The sequence below is a fragment of the Astyanax mexicanus genome, chromosome 13, assembly GCF_023375975.1.
Source record: "Astyanax mexicanus isolate ESR-SI-001 chromosome 13, AstMex3_surface, whole genome shotgun sequence".
NCBI lineage: Eukaryota > Metazoa > Chordata > Actinopteri > Characiformes > Acestrorhamphidae > Astyanax > Astyanax mexicanus.
In genome coordinates, this window is record NC_064420.1 from 7,475,620 (window position 1) to 7,498,024 (window position 22,405).

A 22,405-nucleotide genomic window follows, 5' to 3' on the forward strand; every position below is an offset into this window, starting at 1 on the left:
AGTGCACGACTTCCCCTATCTGAGCTGTGGATCTCTGCATTTCGTCCAGAGTCACCATGGGCCTCTTGGCTGCATCTCTGATCAGGGCTCTCCCCTTGTTCGGCCTGTAAGTTTAGGTGGACGGCCTTGTTCTGATAGGTTTACAGTTGTGCCATTCTCTTTCCATTTCCAGATAATGGATTGAACACTGCTCTGTAAGATGTTCAAAGCTTAGGAAATCTTTGTATAGCCTAAGCCTGCTTCAAACTTCTCCACAATCTTATTCCTGACCTATCTGGTGTGTTCTTTTGACTTTATGATGCTGTTTACTCCCCAGTATTCTCTTAACCAACCTCTGAGGCCATCACGGAGCAGCTGTATTTGTACTGACACTAGATTACACACAGCTGGGCTCTATTTATTCATTAGCAGTCATCAGGCAACTTCTGTATGTAATTGCTTGCACTCTGAAAAAAGAATACTTTTGCACACTGCACTGATTTTGAATCATGCATCATTTTTTCCCCACTTCACAATTGTATATTACTTTGTTATGGTCTTTCACATTAAATTTCAATTAAATATATTGGTTTGTGGTTGTAATGCGACAAAATATGGAAAAATTCAAGGGGTATGATTATGTCTGCAAGCCACTGTAGATGTGCTTATGGGATAATTATGCTCTGATCCATTTACTTTGGAAGTCACTTGACTTGACTGCGTTTCAGTTTGAACATTAGTTAAAAAAATTACCAAAACCAATATACGTCTGACTTTTTATATCTGTTTAGGGATAGTTTGTTAGTGATACAAATATACAGTATTTTGTGCATCCAAATAGCATAGTAATAGCATGTGCACAGACAGAAGCTAGACAGTACTGTGTGTAGGACTGATTTAAAGGGGACATGAAACACTTAAAGTATTTAGTATAATTCACAAGATGTATTTTCACTCTAACAAATTGTATACGTTTAACAGCTGTCAGTGAAACTGAATTAAAATAATAAGCTTATATGTCATTTTTTTAAATAAGCGCAGCAACATCTTGTCCCAGCGCTGAAAGTGACATCATGAGGTTGGTTCCCGAACGCCCCACTAATTGCCCCTGGGTGTAGTAATACTGGGTGTAGTAAAATTTGAGAGTGAGAACCTCGTCTCAATGCGGACAGCTGTTCTTCCGCGGTGGCTAGCGGCGCTGAAGCATGAGAATCCTCCGGTTAGCTGCAATGCTAGCGGTTTGTAGCGAGCACTTTCTAGACGAGGATTATGTGGGGGAGAGGGGTTTTGAGTCAGGAGCATTAGTGCCGGACAATAAGCTAAAGTCCGAGGCTTTTTTCCTTCGTTTTTATTCTTCCTCTGAACAGCTGGGATGTACAGACCATCCGACTGAGGGTAACGTTACTATGAAAGCAGCAGCTGTACGAGCCAAACAACGCACCCACCCAGCAGAGCAGCGAGAGGTAACTTTACCCAAAGTCTAGATAAGCTGACAATTAAAAGATAACAAAGCTAGCGTTAGCTACTTATCTAGCTATCTTACCATAGCTAGCCAATGCTAGCTAACTAGCTAACGCTAACTAGATCTATCTAGCTATCTAGCAAGCCTTCTAACTTCTAAACTGAACGGTTTATCAACAAAAAAGCGCCTTGGTGTTTTAATATTTACTTAAATCATGTACGTTTCATTATTCAGTTTTGATGAACTAAGGACTTTACATGTTATATAGCTAAGTGTATATAAACAAGCTAGTTAACTGGATGGCAGTACCTGCTGTTGACTGGCTGCTGCAGGGTTTCTGCACGGCTCCACGTAGAGAGAGAATAAACACTCCCAAAACGTCTCTCCCTCAGAAAAGCATCTGAAAATTTCTGCTTAGGTTTATACAGGAAAGCTCTCTGTGCAAATTGTCAATGTTAGCCTAGTTCAGCTTTGTCTTCGTCTTCATCCATGAGCTCCACAAACAACAAGCTCTTTTCCGCTAGCTTTATACCTGGGCTCTTCACCAACCAAACTCGTGACGTCACCAGTGCTGCACGGGCAAAATGGCGGCGCACTAGCGCAAACGTAACAAACATAAATATATTATAACTTAGTATGTAAACATTTTATATAAAAAAAATTACCCCCAAATAAATTCCATTATATTTTATCCCTTAGAAAACTCGCACAAACTGAAATTCTTGTTTCATGTCCACTTTAAAGAGGCACTAATAGATAGAGGTAATAAACTTTTTAAAGCCAACATCAGAGCTTAAATGGAAAACAGCTACTCTTACTTGTTAGCTACATTAGCTTTACTGGTCCCGGGCTGAACCAAGTAAAAAGAAGTAAAAAAAAAAAAAAAAAAACATGTTTAGAGTGAAGACTGAAAAACCAACTGAATAAAAGATCTGTATTAATATCTGGACTTCCCTCTCTTTCCGCAGTTTGCAACAGCGCTGAGCTGACCGGCACCTTCTAGAGGCAGGAGCTCCAGTTCAGCTCTCTAATGAAGAATCCTGACTTCTTTCTGTTCCACTGTTCTTTTTTTTTCTACATGTCAGTCTTACCTCTCTACTAGTTTACTACTAGTTTCAGCAGCAGTTATCAGCTTTCTTACTATTTCTGACTTACCTTTTCTTGTGTGTGTCACCTAGAACTACAGGTGATTTGTGTATCAGTGCCAAGATACCTGATTTAATCTGAAAACGGCATTTCATTTCAAATCAGAATGAAAAGCTTTACCCAAAAAAAATCACAATAAAATTTATTCATATTCAAAGCACAGCCTGACCCCACGTGCAAAATATTTATATTGACCACTGAAGAGCAGGAGCTCAAAGGGAAACCCAGTGTTTGTGGGAGGCAGTATGTGTGTGTTTTTGAGTGTGTGTTGGGCTCCGTTTGAACGCAGTAGTGTAGTGTTGTGTTGTAGTGTGTGTTTTTGTGGACAGTGAATAAATAGGCATTAGGTGCATGAAAAACGCAGGTCAGTCAACTCCAAATAATGGTGTGTGTGTGTGTGTTTGTGTACCAAATGACTGAATTTCTCCATCTGATAAAAGTCCATGATGAAAAACTGTGGAATAATGAGGAAAAATTCCCAAAAAAGAGGATCAGGTTGACAAAATACTTCTATTTACAATGTACAATAAACCAAAACAGTGGAAGAACAAGAGATACAACTTAAATGGAATCCACTTAAATACAAATACAGGTGTGTAAGGCCTGCAGCTTCATGCTCTAAAGTCGTATGAAATGCCGTGGTCCGCAAGAGTCCAAAGAGTAAAAGAGCACTTTCCTGGGGAAAAACGCCTTAACACCTCTCACGCCAGCAGAATACTCTCAGGTTGTAGAGTTTAGTGTGTGTAAACACCTCCAACGTGTTCCTAACTCCTCCTCCTCCTCCTCCTCAACATCTTCTGGAGCGTCTTCAAATACTGAACTTTTGTTTCCATCTCAAGTGCACACCTATAGAAAAATAAACACTGCTTTTTTTTTATTGTTGTTTTTTGGATTCTGTTCGGAAACTAGCATTCTGGGAACTTCTCTGTGATTCTCTGGGTTTCGGTAAGGATGTGATGGAAGAAGATTCCGTAAAGGAATGGAATTACGGTCTGATTGTCAAGCAGAACGGAGCAGATTGTCTGCCGAAAACGGGGGCGAGTGCTTTTTAAAAGAGAGAGAGAGAGAGATCGAGATTAACACAGAGAGAGAGAAAGACAGAGACAGAGAGTGAGAGTTAGTTCAGTGTGCAGCAGGCAGTGATGTCGTCGTAGTGTGATGTCATTGGCCGAGAGTGTTGTCCGGAAGCTCCGCCAGATTTCCGCTTTTAAATGTCCTGCCCCCAGGCCTGTTGCCATGGTTACTTCAGCCCACCACCCAAAGGCAACTCAGGCAACTCAGTCCGTGGGTCCATGGTTTTTCGTGTTCGGTGGGAGTGGCGGTGGCAGGCTCAGCATTTCACATCCTCTGCAGGTGTGTCCAAGTCTAAATGCCCCGCCCCCACAGCGAGGGATGCCTCAGAACTGCCGCTTGCCATTGGCTGAAGTTCACCTGAGGAAACAACAGCACCTCTTTAATACACACAGTATTTATTTCCTCAATCACGCAGGCCAGTTTTTGGTTTTATGTCAGTCACACCTGCATATACATATTAGGGCTGCAACTAATTATTATTTTGGTAGTCGACTAATCTGACGATTATTTTTTCGATTAGTCGTTTAGTCGATTAGTCAACGGTTATTTCTGGCATGTCCTCGATCTCTAAAACCAATAGAAACAGCTAAACATAATGTATAAAAAGCCAATTAATTGTGTGAGTGAGACATTTATCTTCTGTCTCCAGACAGAAGAGCATTCTTGATAGACTCCATCACGTCAATTTCTTGCCATGTTGGTGCCAAGTGCCTCGTCTTTTTGTTGGCCTTCAGGACCGGAGAAATTGCCTTATGGCAAATCTGGAACCCCATCATGTTGGTTACTTGGTAATGAGCTTCTGTTAAGGTGGCTAAGGTGATTTCTGTTTGAGTTTTACTCAAGTCCCTCTTTTTTCCAGCTGAAGGAAAATATGATGACCACCTTCCTGTAAACAGACATTGTGTGAGCAACACAATGATCTTTATGTATTAATGAGACTGAACTTAAATCATCATACTGTACACATTTTAACTTCCAATGAACATATATCAACTCCACACACATTTCTTGATCTTCCAATAACACCTGTTGCTTTTTTAAAGATAAAACTTAATTTATCCTGAAATAAACAGTCATATTGAGTAATATACGAATAAAAAAAAGAATACAAAACAAAAGAATGTCTAGAATGTAGAACAAATATTAAGGGAGTTACAAATATATATACCTAATGAGAGTACACATGACATTAAATGTAATTTATAAAAAAAGTAATACTGCAGTGAAAGCAACATTTAAAATACTGTCATTAAGATCAAGAAGAGCAGTCAGAGAATAAAGGTTAATTAACTATATTTTAAAAGTTTATTAAAATATATTTTTATTTCTATCATATAATTATGTGTAAACAAAACATTTTCATATTATGTAAATTGTTGTAGAGTTATTTTAAAATATTTATTTTCTTAGTTCCAACTGTTTGAGGTTCCTTATAAAACAGGTATTATAAACCAGCATGTCATTTAATTTTATATTAACTTTCCGATCGCTTTAAATATTTATATATAAACTTACATATATAAAGACCTGTGGCCAAAGCATGGCAGACAAGTCCAGCTGTTCAGATCCAAGGCTCTCACCATATTGGCTCCACTGTCTGTGGTCATGCAGGTCATATGCAGTTTCCCATTATCAGTGAAATTAATTGTCAGACTTAAATACAGTTCTTAAGTGCGGCTGGACCACTGATCACAATGATATAAAAAAAAAAGTTTTGCACTTTGTTCTCCATCTTAGTTTGACATTCTGTGTACATCCATGGAATGGCAGTGTATTTATGTTGTGTTTCCATCCGACATGACAACCACCTCTTTGCAAACTTTGTAAATCATCCCCCACCAGCAGTTACAGCCATACCTGTTCTTAACAAAGAATTCACTTAAATAGGACCTGCCTGATAAAGCAAAGTAGACCAAAAATTACTCAAAAGCTAGAGATCATGCCAATATCCAAAGAGACTTGGGAAGAAGTGAGAAACAACGTAACAGATCTTTCAGTCTGGAAAAGATTATTTATAGCTATCTCCAAAGTTTCAGGACTCCAGCTAACCACAGTGAGAGCTATTATCCACAAAAGGTGAAAACGTGGAACAGTGGTAAACATTCCCAGAAGCTGCCTGCAGCCCAAAATTACCCCAAGAGCGCAGTGACGACTCATCCAAGAGGTCACAAAAGACCCCACAACAACATCCAAAAAACTGCAGGCCTCACTTGCCTCAGTTAAAGTCAACTTTCATGACTCCACCATCAGAAAGAGACTGGGCAAAAATGGCCTGCATGGCACAGTGCCAAGACAAAAAACAACTCCTGAGCAAAAAGAACATTATTGTTTGTCTCAATTCTGCCAGGAAACATCTTGATGATCCCCAACACTCTGTGGACTGACAAGACCAAAGTTGAACTTTTGGAAGGTGTGTGTCTCATTAAATCTGGCATAAATGTTTCTAAAAACACATTTTAGAAAAACAACATCATACCTACAGTAAACCATGGTGGTGGTAGTGTGATGGTCTGGGGATGTTTTGCTGCTTTAGGACCTGAAAGACTTGCTGTAATAAATGGAACCATAAATTTCATTGTCTACCAACATATTCTGAAGTTGAATGTCCAGCCTTCTGTTTGTGACCTCAAGCTGAAATGAACTTGGGTTCTGCAGCAGGACAATGACCCAAAACACACCAGCAAGTCCACCTCTGAATGGCTGGAGAAAAACAAAGTGAAGACTTTGGAGTGGCCTAGTCAAAGTCCTGACCTGAATCCGATTGAGATGCTGTGGCATGAGCTTAAAAAGGCCGTTCATGCTCAAAAACCCTCCAAACACTTTTTCGCACAGGGCCTTTTTCTCCCTTAATAATAAATATCTTGATTTAAAAAATGCATTTTGTGTTTACCTGTCTTGTTTTTGACCAATATTTAAATTTGTTTAATGATGTAAAACATTTAAGAGTGACAAACATGCAAAAAAGTAGAAATCATGAAGGGGGCAAACACTTTCACACCACCGTATTTCCCAATACATGAACGGCCTTCTAACAGAGGCAATAGACTCACTCTGCTCTGTCGCCATGGTATCCTCAGACATGGGCTCAGAGTCCAGGAGGACCTGAGGAAGACCCACCATCCGAATGCCAGGGTCACGCCCCCCAGCGATGTCAACGCCCATAACGTCATCGCTCATCACCATGGCATTCAGGGCCACGCCCCCGACCGCCAGGTCATAGTCCAGGGGAAGATCGTCCAGACACTCAGCACTCGACTGGACAAAAAAAAAAAAAAAAACACATTTACACACAGTTTACAAACTGCTACTGTCTTAATGTAAAATACATATATATATATACACATACTGCAACTAATGATAATTGGGAGTCGACTAATCTATTAGTTAGTAATCTATTGATTATTTTTCTGATTATGTTATACATCTCTGCTTCCTGTGGGTACAGCGCCTGTTCCTAGCTTTCTCTATCTTCGCTTCAGTGCAATAGAAACAGCTGAATGTGGGATTTTAATGATCTATAAATGCACATATGTTTAAATATGAAATGTTCTGATAATTAGAGAGAAAATATAATAATATAATAATAATCAGCTGTGTGAGCTGAGTGTGAATTAAGTATGTGAGCAATTATGAACACACTGGATATTAAGCACTAAGCCAGCCAACATGAGATTTAAGAGAAACTCAAGTGTCCCTTTTCAGGGTTGTACCGTGAGACCGAGGGCTTTGAGGATGTTCATTTTACACATGGGGCAGGTCCGATGGTCCACCAGCCAAGGGTCCACACAGCCTTTATGAAAGAGATGCCTGGAGGAGAGCAGAGGAACAGGAGTTTAAAGGACCAATATGTAGCTTATTTTCAGTAGTAAATGATAAAATGATCAGGATGCATCATCAGATATTAAGGAAACATGCTGAGTTAAAGCACTGGCAGTTCTTGTCAGGCAGGGCATCAGCAGAACATTACTATTTTATGTGTGCAGTCTAAAAGGTGGAGAAGACTTACCCTGCGTTCACACTGGAAAGTGACAACGTGTCAGGCGACAATTCATTTTCTATGGCAGGGCGCGATTTGTCGCCACGGCACGTGAGAGGCGACAAGCGACACGGAGTTGAAATCTTCTCAATTTTATGCAAATGAATGATGACACGATGAAGTGACATTCTAACCCGATTGGCTTCTAGCTTTTCTTTGGACCTATCACATACAAGGCGGTCCAAGGTCCTCAGGCTTCTGCTCTCTGAATTTTTGGTTCATTCTGGTAAATGGGGTGGAACTAGAGCTGGGCGATATGGCCCAAAAAAAAAAAAAATCTTTGATTTTTTTTTTTAAATCCGATTTTTGATTTAAATCGATTTTTTCCCCTACTAAAACTCAAACTAAAGATGATAAAGAAACGGTTAAAAACTAGTTCCTATTTAATTTGTTTTCACTTAAAATGTTCCCTTTGTAGTTAAAGTACAACCAGAAACAAGCAAAAAAACAATTGTAAACAGTGAGAACATCCAGGGAGGGAAGGGCGGGGTACGCAGGCGGGAGGGAGAGAGGAAGGGGGGGGGGGGGGAAGGAGGGGCGAAGGGTGCGCGCGGGAGGGAGGGAGGGAGCTAGGAGAAACTCAGAGAAAATTGATTTTCATAAAAACACATCGTCCTTAACTGTAAATTCGAATTAATCGATAAAACCGATTAATCGCCCAGCTCTAGGTGGAACCACGTTGATCAGCAGGAACAACTGAGGCTTTTTTGTGCCTTTTATCTTGTCGGAGGCTGGACAATGATACACACGTGGATTTGAATTTGACACGCCCTCAAGCGACAAACACCTGGCAATACAAGCGACTCGTCGCGTTCCAGTGTGCACGTACGGTTAGAGCTCAAAAAGACTACAAGACCAACCCAGAGCTGCTCGCTCATTTTCTCCTGAACAGGTAAGCTAACTGGCTATAGCTAATTCAGTCAGGTAATTTATCACCACCACTAGGTTAGCTTACTAGGGACTGGTGTTTAAATTCGTTTAAAACTTGAGTGTTAGCATTCATATCCGTGGTCTGGGTGCAGTCGGGATAACAAGGCAGAGAGTACCCGTGGGACTCCGGAAGCAGCTGACGGGTACCGGCAGTCCAAGCGGCATGCGGCACGGGTGGTTGCCGAGGCAAAAACTCGGGCGTGGGAGGAGTTCGGAGAGGCCATGGAAAATGACTTCCGTACGGCTTCGAGGCGATTCTGGTCCACCATACGGCGTCTCAGGGGGGGGAAGCAGTGTCCCACAAACACTATTTATAGTGGGTGTGGTGTGCTGTTGACCTCAACTCGGGACGTTGTGGGCCGGTGGGCAGAGTACTTCGAAGACCTCCTCAATCCCACCAGCACGCCTTCCATTGAGGAAGCAGAGCCAGGGGACCTTGGGGTGGGCTCTCCAATTTCGGATGCTGAGGTCACCGAGGTGGTTAAAAAGCTCCTCGGTGGTAAGGCACCGGGGGTGGATGAGATCCGCCCGGAGTTCCTTAAGGCTCTGGATGTTGTAGGGTTGTGTTGGTTAACGCGACTCTGCAACATTGCGTGGACATCGGGGGCAGTTCCTGTGGATTGGCAGACCGGGGTGGTTGTCCCCTTATTCAAAAAGGGGGACAGGAGAGTGTGTTCCAATTACAGGGGAATCACACTCTTAAGCCTCCCTGGTAAGGTCTATTCGGGGGTCCTGGAGAGGAGGGTTCGTCGGATAGTCGAACCTCGGATACAGGAGGAGCAGTGTGGTTTTCGTCCTGGCCGTGGAACACTGGATCAGCTCTATACCCTCAGCAGGGTCTTGGAGGGGTCATGGGAGTTCGCCCAACCAGTCTACATGTGTTTTGTGGACTTGGAGAAGGCGTTCGATCGTGTCCCTCGGGGAGTCTTGTGGGGGGTACTCCGGGAGTATGGGGTACCGGGCCCTTTGATACGGGCTGTCAGGTCCCTGTATGACCGGTGTCAGAGCTTGGTCCGCATTGCCGGCAGTAAGTCGGACTCGTTTCCAGTGAGGGTTGGACTCCGCCAAGGTTGCCCTCTGTCACCGATTCTGTTCATAACTTTTATGGATAGAATTTCTAGGCGCAGCCAAGGTGTGGAGGGGATCCGTTTTGGTGACCTTGGGATAGCATCTCTGCTTTTTGCAGATGATGTGGTCTTATTGGCTTCATCAGCTCGTGATCTACAACTCGCACTGGAGCAGTTCGCAGCCGAGTGTGAAATGGCCGGGATGAGAATCAGCGCCTCCAAGTCCGAGGCCATGGTCCTGAGCCGGAAAAGGGTAGAATGCCTTCTCCGGGTTGGGGAGGAGGTCCTGCCTCAAGTGGAGGAGTTTAAGTATCTTGGGGTCTTGTTCACGAATGAGGGAAAGATGGAGCGGGAGATCGACAGACGGATCGGTGCTGCGTCAGCAGTCATGCGGGCGCTGTACAGGTCCGTCGTGGTGAAGAGAGAGCTGAGCCAAAAAGCAAAGCTCTCGGTTTACCAGTCGATCTACGTTCCTACCCTCATCTATGGTCATGAGCTTTGGGTCATGACCGAAAGAACGAGATCACGGATACAAGCGGCCGAAATGAGTTTCCTCCGCAGGGTGTCTGGGCTCTCCCTTAGAGATAGGGTGAGGAGCTCAGTCATCCGGGAGGGACTCAGAGTAGAGCCGCTGCTTCTCCACATCGAGAGGAGCCAGTTGAGGTGGCTTGGGCATCTGATTTGGATGCCTCCTGGACGCCTCCCTGGTGAGGTGTTTCGGGCACGTCCCACCGGGAGGAGGCCCAGGGGAAGACCCAGGACACGCTGGAGGGACTATGTCTCTCGGTTGGCCTGGGAACGCCTTGGAATTCCCCCGGACGAGCTGGCCCAAGTGGCTGGGGAGAGGGAAGTCTGGGTTTCCCTGCTTAGGCTGCTGCCCCCGCGACCCGACCCTGGATAAGCGGAGGAAAATGGATGGATGGATGGATGGATGGAGAGTACCTTAAGGCGCTTTTCCACCGGCATGGTGCCGGTGCTGGTGCCAGGTTCTCGAACGGTTCTTTGCGTTTCCAGCGCAAAATAGCCAGTTCCGTTCTGGCCCCACAATCTTGCTGGTCTGGAACCAGCAAACCTGTGACGCGAGCGGCGAAAGGGCGGGACGTTGAAGCGTCTCCGGGGCAAAGTTGTTTACAAACCTCACCTCCATTCACAGCTAAGAGCAGCAGAAGCAGCTAAATGAATGCCAATGAATCAACAGTGCTCCACGGAGGACAGCAGCACAAGTTTCAAGAGAAGCTCTGGTTGTTTTCAAATCGTCCCCGCACTTCGGTTTATGCCCACATTCACATATGTAGTGAGTCAGCCTCTTGAATTTGGCAACCCAAATAAGCTTTGCGTCTGGGGAGGGGTGGGCGGGGCAGACTACTCTCTGAGATGTTTTGAAATTGGACTGCTGTAACTATTTCACACGCCCACTCTCATTTCCTACAGAATGTACCTTTAATACAAAAAGAGACAAGGGGGAAAGACAGGGGCAGGAAGTGTGTGTGTGTGTGTGTGTGTTTAGAATCATTAATGCATCCTTACCTGCAGGGCAGAATTCTCACAACATCATTGGGCTTATAGCCTTCAATACACACTGCGCAGTTATCAAAATCAGACTCAGTCTCCTGCAGAACACACACAGAACCATCACATAACTACAAGTGTAAAACTTAAAAAAAAAAAAAAAAACACACACACTGAAACTCATCCTGGATTAAAACCAGTAAACTGTAACTACTGTCAAACTGTTTACAGTTTAAGTTTTTAACTAAAAAGACTGCAGTGCTCAGCTTCTCGTCTGGTCAAATGAAATTGTCTGTCATGGGGAAGGCAGTGTTGTTATCCACGACACCAGTGTTTCTAAAACCTGATCCTTGTCTAGGGCTGCACAATACATCATTTCAGCATTAGCATCACAACGTACACAAGCACAAACATAGTCCCATTAAAAGACGTGCATACAGTTTGCACAAACAAATAAATGAAACAAACAATAATCAAGTCTGTGTTGGATGAAGAGTTAACTCCTTCATTAACATTACTTATGCTAGTTAAAGTAGCTGGATAAGTGTTAGGGTAATACTGTATTCTGTCCACTCCATTAAAATTATTGTATATCAACAGTTCAGTGCTGTATGGATAATGACAGACTGTCCCAGCTGGAGATGAGCCAAAGTGTTAGATCATTGTTGTTCTTATTAATATCATAACATCATCATTATAGTTAAGCAATGCTTAAAAAAATAAATGGAACACTTTAACAACACAAATGTAACTCCAAGTCAACCACACTTCTGTAAAATCAACCTGTCCAGTTAGGAAACAACACTGTAAAACATTTTAAGTTGGTTAAACTCAGCAACATAAGTCCCCCTGCTGCCTTAAAAAGCTGAGTTAACTCAACTTGATGAAAACATTTGTATGAACTCAAGATGTTAAGTTAAACAAGTTGTTCAAATACTCATTACTTATTGTTTCAACTTGATGCACTGAGTTAAAACAACTCAAGTGTTTAATTTGTCCTTTTTTAAAAAATGTTCTGTTTAGTCAAATAAACTAACAATTCAGCTTTATTTTAACACACACTTTCAAGTTAGTAAAACTTCAGTAATATTCACACAACTTATCATTTTAAGTTAACCATAAGTATTAGAAACATTTTTAACATTATTATTTAACTGCCAATACTGACAGTATATTGCTGGGGCAGAATAAGAGTAAACTCAGTAAAGAGTGAACTCTGTAGCTCAAAGCCAGCATACTGTGATCACTACAAACACAACAAAGTTAATGTGCTCTTACAGCCCACAACACTGAGGCCTGGCAATCAACACATATATTATATTACTGCACGCCCAGGATCAGGTAGCTTTGTACAACAGACAACACAAAGATGGTAAGTAAGGGAGAGACCACACCCAATATGCAAATATTGGCCTGGCAATCAACGTATATATTATAATTAGTGCACGCCCAGAATAAGGTAGCTTTGGGCAACAGACAACACAAAGATGGTAAGTAAGGGAGCGGCTACACCCAATATGCAGATATATGGTACCAGGAACCAACACTGTAGAAAGAGCTAAAAGTTGGTTGAAATCACATTTTTTCATTGGCTCAACAAACCTTTTTAAGTTTTCCGGTTGAAAACAATGGAGTTGTACTGGCCGGTGAGTTCACTCAACTTAATAACATTAGTTCTTCTGACTAAAACACAGAATTACTTTTTGGAGTGTTGGTGACTCACGCAGCTGAAAGTAATCCCCTTTAGTTTTTTGCTCCTTGTTATTATTAACTGCTATGCGTCGGTTAAAAAGTGTTTAGCCCAATGCGCCCACGGTTTTAAAGTTGTAAAAAGTACTCCAGTCTTTTCTAACTTGCTGCCTATCACTCTACCTCTCTGCATTTTCAAATCTTCACACTTTCATTTTTTTTAACCAATAACTTAAAAACGTAAGTTGAATAAACTTGGGTAAATTTGAATAACTCACAGGAAGTTAAGACAATATGTTATTTTAAGTTATTTTTATGTAAAACGAAGGAATTTGAGTTCAATATACTAAACTTGTCATGGCAATTGGAATTGAAAAGAACAAATAAGTTCACACAACTTAATGTGGCTGTAATGTTTTACAGTGAACACGGATTGTGAATAAATTTCACCTGCTGTTAGTGCTGGGCGACATGGAAAAAATGATATATCACGATATGGAATTTTTTATATCACGTTAACGATATTAATCATGATATACCACATTTATATAAATAAATTATTTGTTTTAGTTTTTCTTAATTTAATTACCGTTTTTATTTAGTTTCAGTTAAGGAAAACTTTCACTTTCACTTTTTGTTATTTCAATCATTTTTGTTAACATTAATACTTGGTTACTTAGCTATATGGTGATTATCATACCATAGCTTTATATAAAATAAATATAGTATTAAAAAACAGACTAATTCCTGGAGCCTGACCCGGCCCAAGGAAAGTGATGTGCTCATCCGCGAGTTTAAAACTCTGCAGGTGGATTAATGGGGGCGTGGCTCGTGGGGATTTGGCGCTTCTTCTACTACTGCTTAAGGGCTGCATGACATGCAGTCTCTCAGCTTGCCAGTCAGATTACAGTGTCAGCATATATATCAGGTGCGTTTTCGTAAAGAACAAACCATTCAAACATGTGAATGAGCTCTCCGCACCTGATTAAAAAAAATCACACAGTGTCTGTCTGGCTTAAAATAGTTAGATAAAGCTATTAAATTAATAAATCAACATTCATTTAAAAGACCAGGGAGACGTTCTGTACTCTAAATAACAAAGAAGGCTAGAAGCTAATAAGCTAATAACCACATTTAATAAAACCAGCATCATGAATATAATCACTTGTTGGTCAGCTGTTTGAAATCACATTATTATTTAATCATTTTTACCTCATTACTAGCTTTTGTTTAGAATGTGCAGCTGGGATAAAGTGCAGGAATGGATGTATATTAATAGATGAAATGAAGTTGAGCATATAAAACATGAAATATGTTGGGTTCATATCATCTGTGTGTGTGTGTGTGTGTGTGTGTTCACCTGGTCTCCTTTCCTGATGGTCCGCACTTGGAGCTGACTGATCGCTTTTTTAGCCGCATCGCCAAGTCGTCTCTAGACCAGGAAATAAATAAATAAATAAATTAATTAATTAATTAATTAATAATCAGCAGATCACCTTATCATCTCTTTTCATCACCTCTGCTTTATCAGTGCTGGGCAGTAAAGTGGGCCAGTAAATGGATTTAGTGTATAAACAGAAAGCAGTCAGCTGATAAGAGACTTTATTAACAGCCTTATCTCCTCGCCTGCTACTGTTACAGATAGCCTCTAGTTCTGTTCTATTAACACTAATGTAATCATTAAACTCACCATCATTTAATATTACCTCTTTAGGCAGTGATTCAAAGAACAACACACGTATTTACATATTTTATATATTCTGCTATTATTTAAAAAAAATTATGCAAATGCAGTAAATACTAGTGATGCCTAGATGCAAGAAAATCATGTTACCAAGTTTATCAAGTTTACAGAGCGTAGTTCTATTTGGTAATATAAACACTGCATCATTACTGTTGAGTTCTGCTACGGTAGACCATTGATTAATTAAGCTAAAATATGGATTAAATCTCATAACTAACACTTAAACCATAGATATTTTACTCAGCACATTAAAAAAGAACAGGGAAGCACAAAAAAAAAACATAATAAATAAAAAATCTTTAATTTAACCCCATAAAATAGGGTTGATACCACCAATTAAAACCAAATTCAAATGTTGCCAATGTTATGTTCATTCTTCTTTTCACATTTAAATACAGATTATTAAACTCTGACGTCTTGACTGAATTTGAACAATGACAGAATTCTCTCCCCAATTTACACGTCCAAGTACCCAACCCACTCATTAGGACTCCCCCTGTCTCTAGTAATGCCCCAACACACCAGGAGGGTGATGACTAGCACATGCTTCCTCTGATACATGTGAAGCCAGCCACCGCTTCTTTTCGAGCTGCTGCTGATGCAGCATTGCCGAGCAGCATCACAGCGCGCTTGGAGGAAAGTGCAGCGACTCGGTTCCTATACACTAGCTCACAGACGCCCTGTGCTGTGGGAATCATCCTAGGAGTGATGTGGGGAGAGAGCGCCATCTATCCACCTGGAGGGAGCAGGGTCAATTGTGCTCCCTCTGAGCGCCGGCAGCTTGATGGCAAAGCTGCATGAGCGGGGGTTTGAACCTGCGACCTCCTGTTCATAGTGGTAGCGCTTTAGACCGCTGGATCTCTCGGTGCCCGTGATTTCTAATTTTAATTAAATTGATTGACACCAATTGTACATTATGAGTAGAGACAGTGTACATTTACATTGTAGTGAAGTACTAACAATAAAAGCAATGCAACTGGATTTGGACATAGTCCACATATACTTCATATTCCAATACACATACTAAATAATACACTTTTGAAATACTACTATAACCGAATATCCTGGTGCAGAGTGCAGCTGTTCACCTTCATGCATTTTTAAACACTGTTAGAAGAGAAATTACACAATAAAACAACCAGTAAACCACAGCAACACAAAACCTAATAAATGGCTCTCAGGAACACACTACCTCTCTCCCTCACTCTATCTTTGTCTGTCTGTCCGTCTGTCTGTCTGTCTGTCCCTCTCTCTGTGTCTGGCATTCAGAAGCTAAGAGGTATATCATTTAAATACAGTCATATGAAAAAGTTTGGGCACCCCTATTAATCTTAATCATTTTTAGTTCTAAATATTTGGGTGTTTGCAACAGCCATTTCAGTTTGATATATCTAATAACTGATGGACACAGTAATATTTCAGGATTGAAATGAGGTTTATTGTACTAACAGAAAATGTGCAATATGCATTAAACCAAAATTTGACCGGTGCAAAAGTATGGGCACCCTTATCATTTTATTGATTTGAATACTCCTAACTACTTTTTACTGACTTACTGAAGCACAAAATTGGTTTGGTAACCTCACTGAGCTTTGAACTTCATAGCCAGGTGTATCCAATCATGAGAAAAGGTATTTAAGGTGGCCAATTGCAAGTTGTTCTCCTATTTGAATCTCCTCTGAAGAGTGGCATCATGGGCTCATCAAAACAACTCTCACATGATCTAAAAACAAAGATTGTTCAACATAGTTGTTCAGGGGAAGGATACAAAAAGTTGTCTCAGAGATTTAACCTGTCAGTTTCCACTGTGAGGAACATAGTAAGGAAATGGAAGAGCACAGGGACAGTTTTTGTTAAGCCCAGAAGTGTCAGGCCAAGAAAAATATCAGAAAGGCAGAGAAGAAGAATGGTGAGAACAGTCAAGAACAGACAATCCACAGACCACCTCCAAAGAGCTGCAGCATCATCTTGCTGCAGATGGCGTCACTGTGCATCGGTCAACAATACAGCGCACTTTGCACAAGGAGAAGCTGTATGGGAGAGTGATGCGAAGGAAGTGAGTTCAGGTGTTTCGTTAAGTCCCACAGCCAAAGGTGTATAAAATCCACCCCCAGTCCTGCAGTCTGCCTGTACAGACATTAGTGAAAGAATGGATCGTTTTGTAAAGAGCTGAGAGAACTCCAGTGTGGTGCTGTAACAGGAAAGCACAGCTGGATCAATTTTAGATGAGAACCACAAAAAGCTCTGCTCATCAAAAGCTGCTTCCAAACCTTCCATCTATATAGGCTGTCTGGTACTTGATTTAATACAACTATGGCAATGGACCTAAATGAAACACCTGAACTCTTCTACACCTGATAAACTCCTGTCCATAAAACATAATGTGTGTGTACACAATGACTACAAATCTCACAGACTGGCTGATGGTGCTGTAAGCATGTACCCGTGCTGGACCCATCCCCATGGCCGTATGGTTTCTGGTGCTGCAGTGCTGCATACTGTAGCGGTTTAGTCAGTAAATGTTACAGTCAATCCTAAAGGCTTCCATATGTGTGTGCTTTAACCCATGCAGGAGGCGGAGCTCCTCCTCTACTCCAGCAGCCATGCTAACATGCTAATGCTGCTAACTGCTCAAAATATGCGTTGGTCAGGTGACTCACAGCGGCTTTGCAGCTCCACGTTTACATTATTATAACTTTAACTATGTAACAATTTAATGATAATAACAAAGTAATATATAATAATAATTAATACATAGAAAATAAATTAATATATGATTTCGTTTTTTACCAAATGATTTGTAAGCATAGCCCCTTACACTTCTAGTAATTACACAGTTATCATATACAAAGTGACCTCTATTAAAGGTAAAAGGGTTTCTTTCTCCGGTACAGTTTTTGTTTTACATTTTGAAGCTTTTTTGACAAAATAGTACTTATTATAAAATAGTATTCATATAGTATACTATATTTTATATATTTTATATAATATATATACAAAAACAATTTCTATTTACCTGCGTAGATGTCTTGATGTCTGTATACTGTGTGTGTGTGTGTGTGTGTGTCTGTGTGTGTGTAAAAGTGTGTGTGTGTAAAAGTGTGTGTGTGTGCGTGTGTAAAAGTGTGTGTGTGTATGTACCTGGTTGCGGTCCCTGGCGTTAGCGTATCTGAATCTCTGGATGTAGTAGAAGACCAGCCAGGCCAGAGAGATGATCATGAGGATGATGAAGGAGATGGAGACGAAGACGACGGAGGTGCGGCTGACGTACTTCTGCAGGTTGCGTGTTCCGATAGTGATCTGCACGTGCACCGAGATATTCCTCTCCAACAACATCAACAACTCACGACCTTTAGGCTCCGGGATCATTATCGCCACCACATCGCCCGTACCTGTGAGAGAGAGAGAGAGAGAGAGAGAGAGAGAGAGAGAGAGAGAGAGAGAGAGAGAGAGAGAGAAAGACAAACAGACAGAGAGAGCAAAGAGCTGATCACACTCTCTGCCCAATACATTACCGGTGAGACCGTCCACCAATCATTACTAATATCTGTACTAATATCTAAAACATCTGTTCTCTACTATTATATTGATATTAATATATTAGCGTTACCTCTTTCACTTCTATTAATCTAACTTTAACATGCTTTTTATGACTACTTTTAGTTATTTTCTTTATTAATCACCCAACCTTTTTTTCTTTAATCTGTAGGTTTATTTATGTATTTTATTTTTGTTATTATTAGTAGCATTTTTTTTATAAATCTGTTCACTTGTATTATTAATTGCTTTGGCAATAGTGTATGTAATATCATTCATGCCAATAAAGCACCTCTGAACTGAACTGAGAGAGACATGGAGAAAGAACAGACAGAAAGAGAAAGAGAGAAACAGACGTAGAAAGAGAGGGAGAGACAGAGAGAGAAAAATATATAGATATAAATATATATATAGAGAGAAAGAGAGAGAGAGAGATTTCGAGGGAGAGCAACACATATGGCAGCATGTTGAAATTGAGAGAGGAGAGAGAGAGAACAGATAGAAAGAGAGAGAACAGATAGAAAGAGAAAGAGAGAAAGAAACAGACATAGAAAGATAGGGAGAGGGATAGAGTGAGAACAGATAGAAAGAGATAGAGAGAAACAGACATAGAAAGAGAGGGAGAGAGAGAGACAGAGAGAGAAAAATATATAGAGAAATATATATAGAGAGAGAAACAGACAGAGAGAGAGAGAGAGAGACACAGACATTGAGGGAGGGAGAGAGAGAGAGAGGCAGAGAGAGACAGAGCGAGAAAAATATATAGAGAAATATATATAGAGACAAACAGACATGGAGAAAGAACAGACAGAAAGAGAAAGAAAGAGAAAAACAGACATAGAAAGAGAGGGAAAGGGAGAGAGAGAGACAGAACAGATAGAAATATATATATATAGAGAGAGAGAGAAATATATATATATATATATATATATATATATATATATATATAGAGAGAGAGAGAGAGAGAGAGAGAGAGAGAAACAGAGAGAGAAAGAGACAGACATTGAGGGAGGGAGGGAGGGAGGGAGTGAGAGAGAGAGAGAGAGAGAGAGAGAGAGAAAGAGAGATAGATTTAGAGGGAGAGCAACACATATGGCAGCCAGTTGAAATGTTCATAAAGTGTTACTGAAATGTTATAAACAAAAAATATAAGATAAAAAATATACATTTTAATCCTAATTGTATTCTGCTGACTCCTTCTCCTGACAAAACTCCAAACTTTTGCAACTTATTTTTGAATTTAAAATTATTTTTGTAGTTGACTAATCAGATTTTTTTTTATTAGTCATTTAATATTTCTTCCATCCTCTCAATTACTGCTTCCTGTGGCCGTGGATTCCATTCCAATGCATGATTTACCTCACCTGTACAAGTCTGTACACCTATAAATGTCACATTGTTGTCGTCTCTGCCTTAACATAACATAACACTTTCCCATAGCATTTTAAACAGTGACTGATAAAACTTGAATAAAATCTTATCCTTAATAGTTTAATCAAAAGTATAAGTGTAAACTGAGTAACTCACTGTCTCCAGCACTGTGTGTAATGCAGTGTGACTACAAACGATCAGACAACAATTAAATAGGGAGCAAATGTTTATAATCAGTGTTGTTGATTATATGGACTAATTGCTGCGGTGCTATCAGTATTAAAGAGATTTCCCGCCTAGGAAACAATGCCTTTGAATAAGACCAAGTACCGAGCAGCCAATCAAAAGGAGGCAATATGCACAGTTTCAAAATCAAGAATCAGAATGAACAATGGTTGGAGGTTGTAATGTTTAGTAATTACACTGTAATTAAAAATTGAGACTGCTGCAGTATAAGTACCAGAACCAGTACAGAGCATAACGTCACTGTCCAATCAAAAATGGTAACTTTATAGAAGAAAGAGAAACCTTATTAACTTTCAGTCATTTTAGAGCATTTCTTTTTGTCCATTCATTTATAATGGAACTGTGACACACCAGAGTGCCACGTTTAAGCTGGGGATGCACAGGGTTAAAGGTCCGGATGTGGCAGAAGGTCTGACTGTCTTGTTTAAGGCATGCAGACTTCCAATGTTTCCCAGATGTGAGAGGAGATGACACATCCTGACCACAGCTGGAAGCCTGAGGATCAGGGCCCAGGCTGAAGCAAACGTCAGGAGGACTCTCAGGAGAGAGGCTGCATCATTACATCTAGTCTGGGCCCAATCTAAGACTAAATAAAGGGATCTGGAAAGGATTCAGTGACTAAGTCAGTGTTTCCCATCTAACACATTTCAGGAAACACCCACAGCTCTGCCCTGCTGCTTTTTTATGCAGTGGTCTAATGTGGCAGCTGTGCAAATCATAAACTTGCCATATCTCACAAGGGCTTCAACTAATGATTATGCTGGTAGTCGACTAAATTCGATAAGTCGATTAGTCACAGTTATTTTTTCTGTCATGCCCTCCATCTCTGCTTCCTGTGAATATGGTTCCTGTTCCTAACTTTCTCTGTCTTTGATTCAAAAGTGAACTGAAACAGCTGAACGTGGAATTTAAATGCTCTTTAAATGCACACATGATGTGTAATAATACAATCTGTAAATATGTAATCTGTTGTGTTTTTGAGTGAGTGAGCAGCCCCTTAACCCTCCGCCACTGTGATTATAATTGGTTATAACCATAGTTGTTGATCATGTTGACTAATCCCTGCAGCTTTCGTTCGCATAGGTGGGACCTGGGCTAGGTGAGTTTCAGGTGGGCATGGCTTTGCAAATGGGCCCATCATTGCAGCCCAACTAATCCAACAGTGTACATATTGTAGATATTCGCAATATTCGCTGACTAATCGACTAATTGAAAAACATAATCATCAGAACAGTCGACAACTAAAGTAACCATTAGTCGCGGCTGTAATCATCCATAACACACCCACCCCACCCCATCCCCCGTACCTGCATGAGCCATGGTGATGGTCTCGTTGATGTTGGTCGCTCCCACGTTCATCACCACCACGGCGCTCGCGTTCTGCCCCGCCGCGTGCCTGATCTTCTCCGCGAACGTGCAGTTGCCGCTCGCCACCAGCGCGATCCAGGCCCCCGCGCGCTCCGGAACGGCGAAGCGCGTGCCCGGGCGGCAGGCGTGGCGCTCGCGCGGCGACACGGCGACGGCCAGCAGCCCGCGGGCCTCGCGCTTCGGGGACTGCTCGCCGTAACGGCCGCACTCGCTGCGCTCGGTGCGCACGCGCGCCGTTGCCGGGTCCACGTACGTCACGTTAACGAACGCCGTGTACCACTCCTCGCGGTCCGCCGCGGCCAGGGCGAGGCCCAACGCGGGCAGCAGCGCGAGAAGCCGCGCGAGGAGGCGCGCGCCCGCCGCCATCCTCCTCCGCCTCCCGCCCCCCGCGGTCTAGAGCGCAGGCGGGCCGCGGCTCTAGGCCATACCGGCGCGCGCTGCGGTCTCCGCTCCGCGCTACCACCTGGCCTCGCGCAGCACGGCGAGCATGGCCGCGCGGGTCCGTCCGGCTCCCCTGCTTGTCTATCCGCCTCCGCGCCCGGACCTGCCTGTTTATTTACTGTAATGTAAAGCGAGAGAAGCGGCTCGCGCTCTCGGAGCTGCGGACCCTCGACACGGAGCTCGCGTCAAAATAACACAGACACGTGACCGTGGGAGTGCCACACGTCACTGCCATATACCGGAAACGTCAGAGTGACCGGAGGCAGTTACACCACTCCCGTGTTAAATATTAATAATATTTAATTATTTATTTATTTATTAATAATGTATTTAATGTGAGTTCTGAGTTTTTATAAATAAATATTATCCAAATTAATCATAAAATAAAAATAGTCACGTGATCAGAGCAGGTTTATAGAGAGACAGCCCAATGCCCGTTTCTCCCCCGATCTATCAGTAAATAACTGCGCACCGCTAGAGGGAGCCCGAGAGGGAGTCCTAAATGAATGGAGGTGAGGGGAGCTAAACGGCTAAAAACTCACATTAAAATAGTAACTAACTACTGGTCCAGGATATTCCTTTAATTTCAGAAAGTAGAAGAAAGTATTTCACTAAAAAAAGTACAAAAACGTACCTAAATATGTTATTTTTCTACAGAAAACGGGATTTTTGCAGTGAAGGTGCTGCATTATTGCTGCTGTGAGCTGACTGGCTGGTTGTTTTAATGTTTATAACTGGAGTTTAAACGCTTTTAAAATGAGGTCTGCAGTGCTTAAACATTTGATATTGTTTCGCGCTGAGGAAAT

At 41.7% G+C, this 22,405-nt stretch overlaps 2 protein-coding genes across 2 annotated transcripts in view; one reads left to right on the forward strand and one right to left on the reverse strand.

Moving 5' to 3' along the window:
• Window positions 1-3,307, forward strand: part of LOC103024383 (protein phosphatase methylesterase 1) — a 32,371-nt gene extending 29,064 nt beyond the window's left edge. The window contains exon 14 of the mRNA XM_022677293.2: window positions 2,410-3,307. Coding sequence (XP_022533014.2) covers window positions 2,410-2,425 — 16 coding nt within the window. The 3' untranslated portion in view covers window positions 2,426-3,307. The remainder of the gene's footprint in view (window positions 1-2,409) is intronic.
• Window positions 3,079-21,802, reverse strand: rnf150b (ring finger protein 150b). The gene is made up of 7 exons (XM_022677295.2): window positions 21,098-21,802; window positions 17,778-18,028; window positions 14,253-14,324; window positions 11,222-11,304; window positions 7,372-7,468; window positions 6,712-6,916; window positions 3,079-4,018 (listed from the first exon to the last, which is right to left on the reverse strand). The coding sequence occupies exons 1-7, from the start codon at window positions 21,522-21,524 to the stop codon at window positions 3,918-3,920; spliced, it is 1,236 nt and encodes a 411-aa protein (XP_022533016.1). The 5' UTR covers window positions 21,525-21,802; the 3' UTR covers window positions 3,079-3,917.
• Window positions 21,803-22,405: the final 603 nt, after the last annotated feature.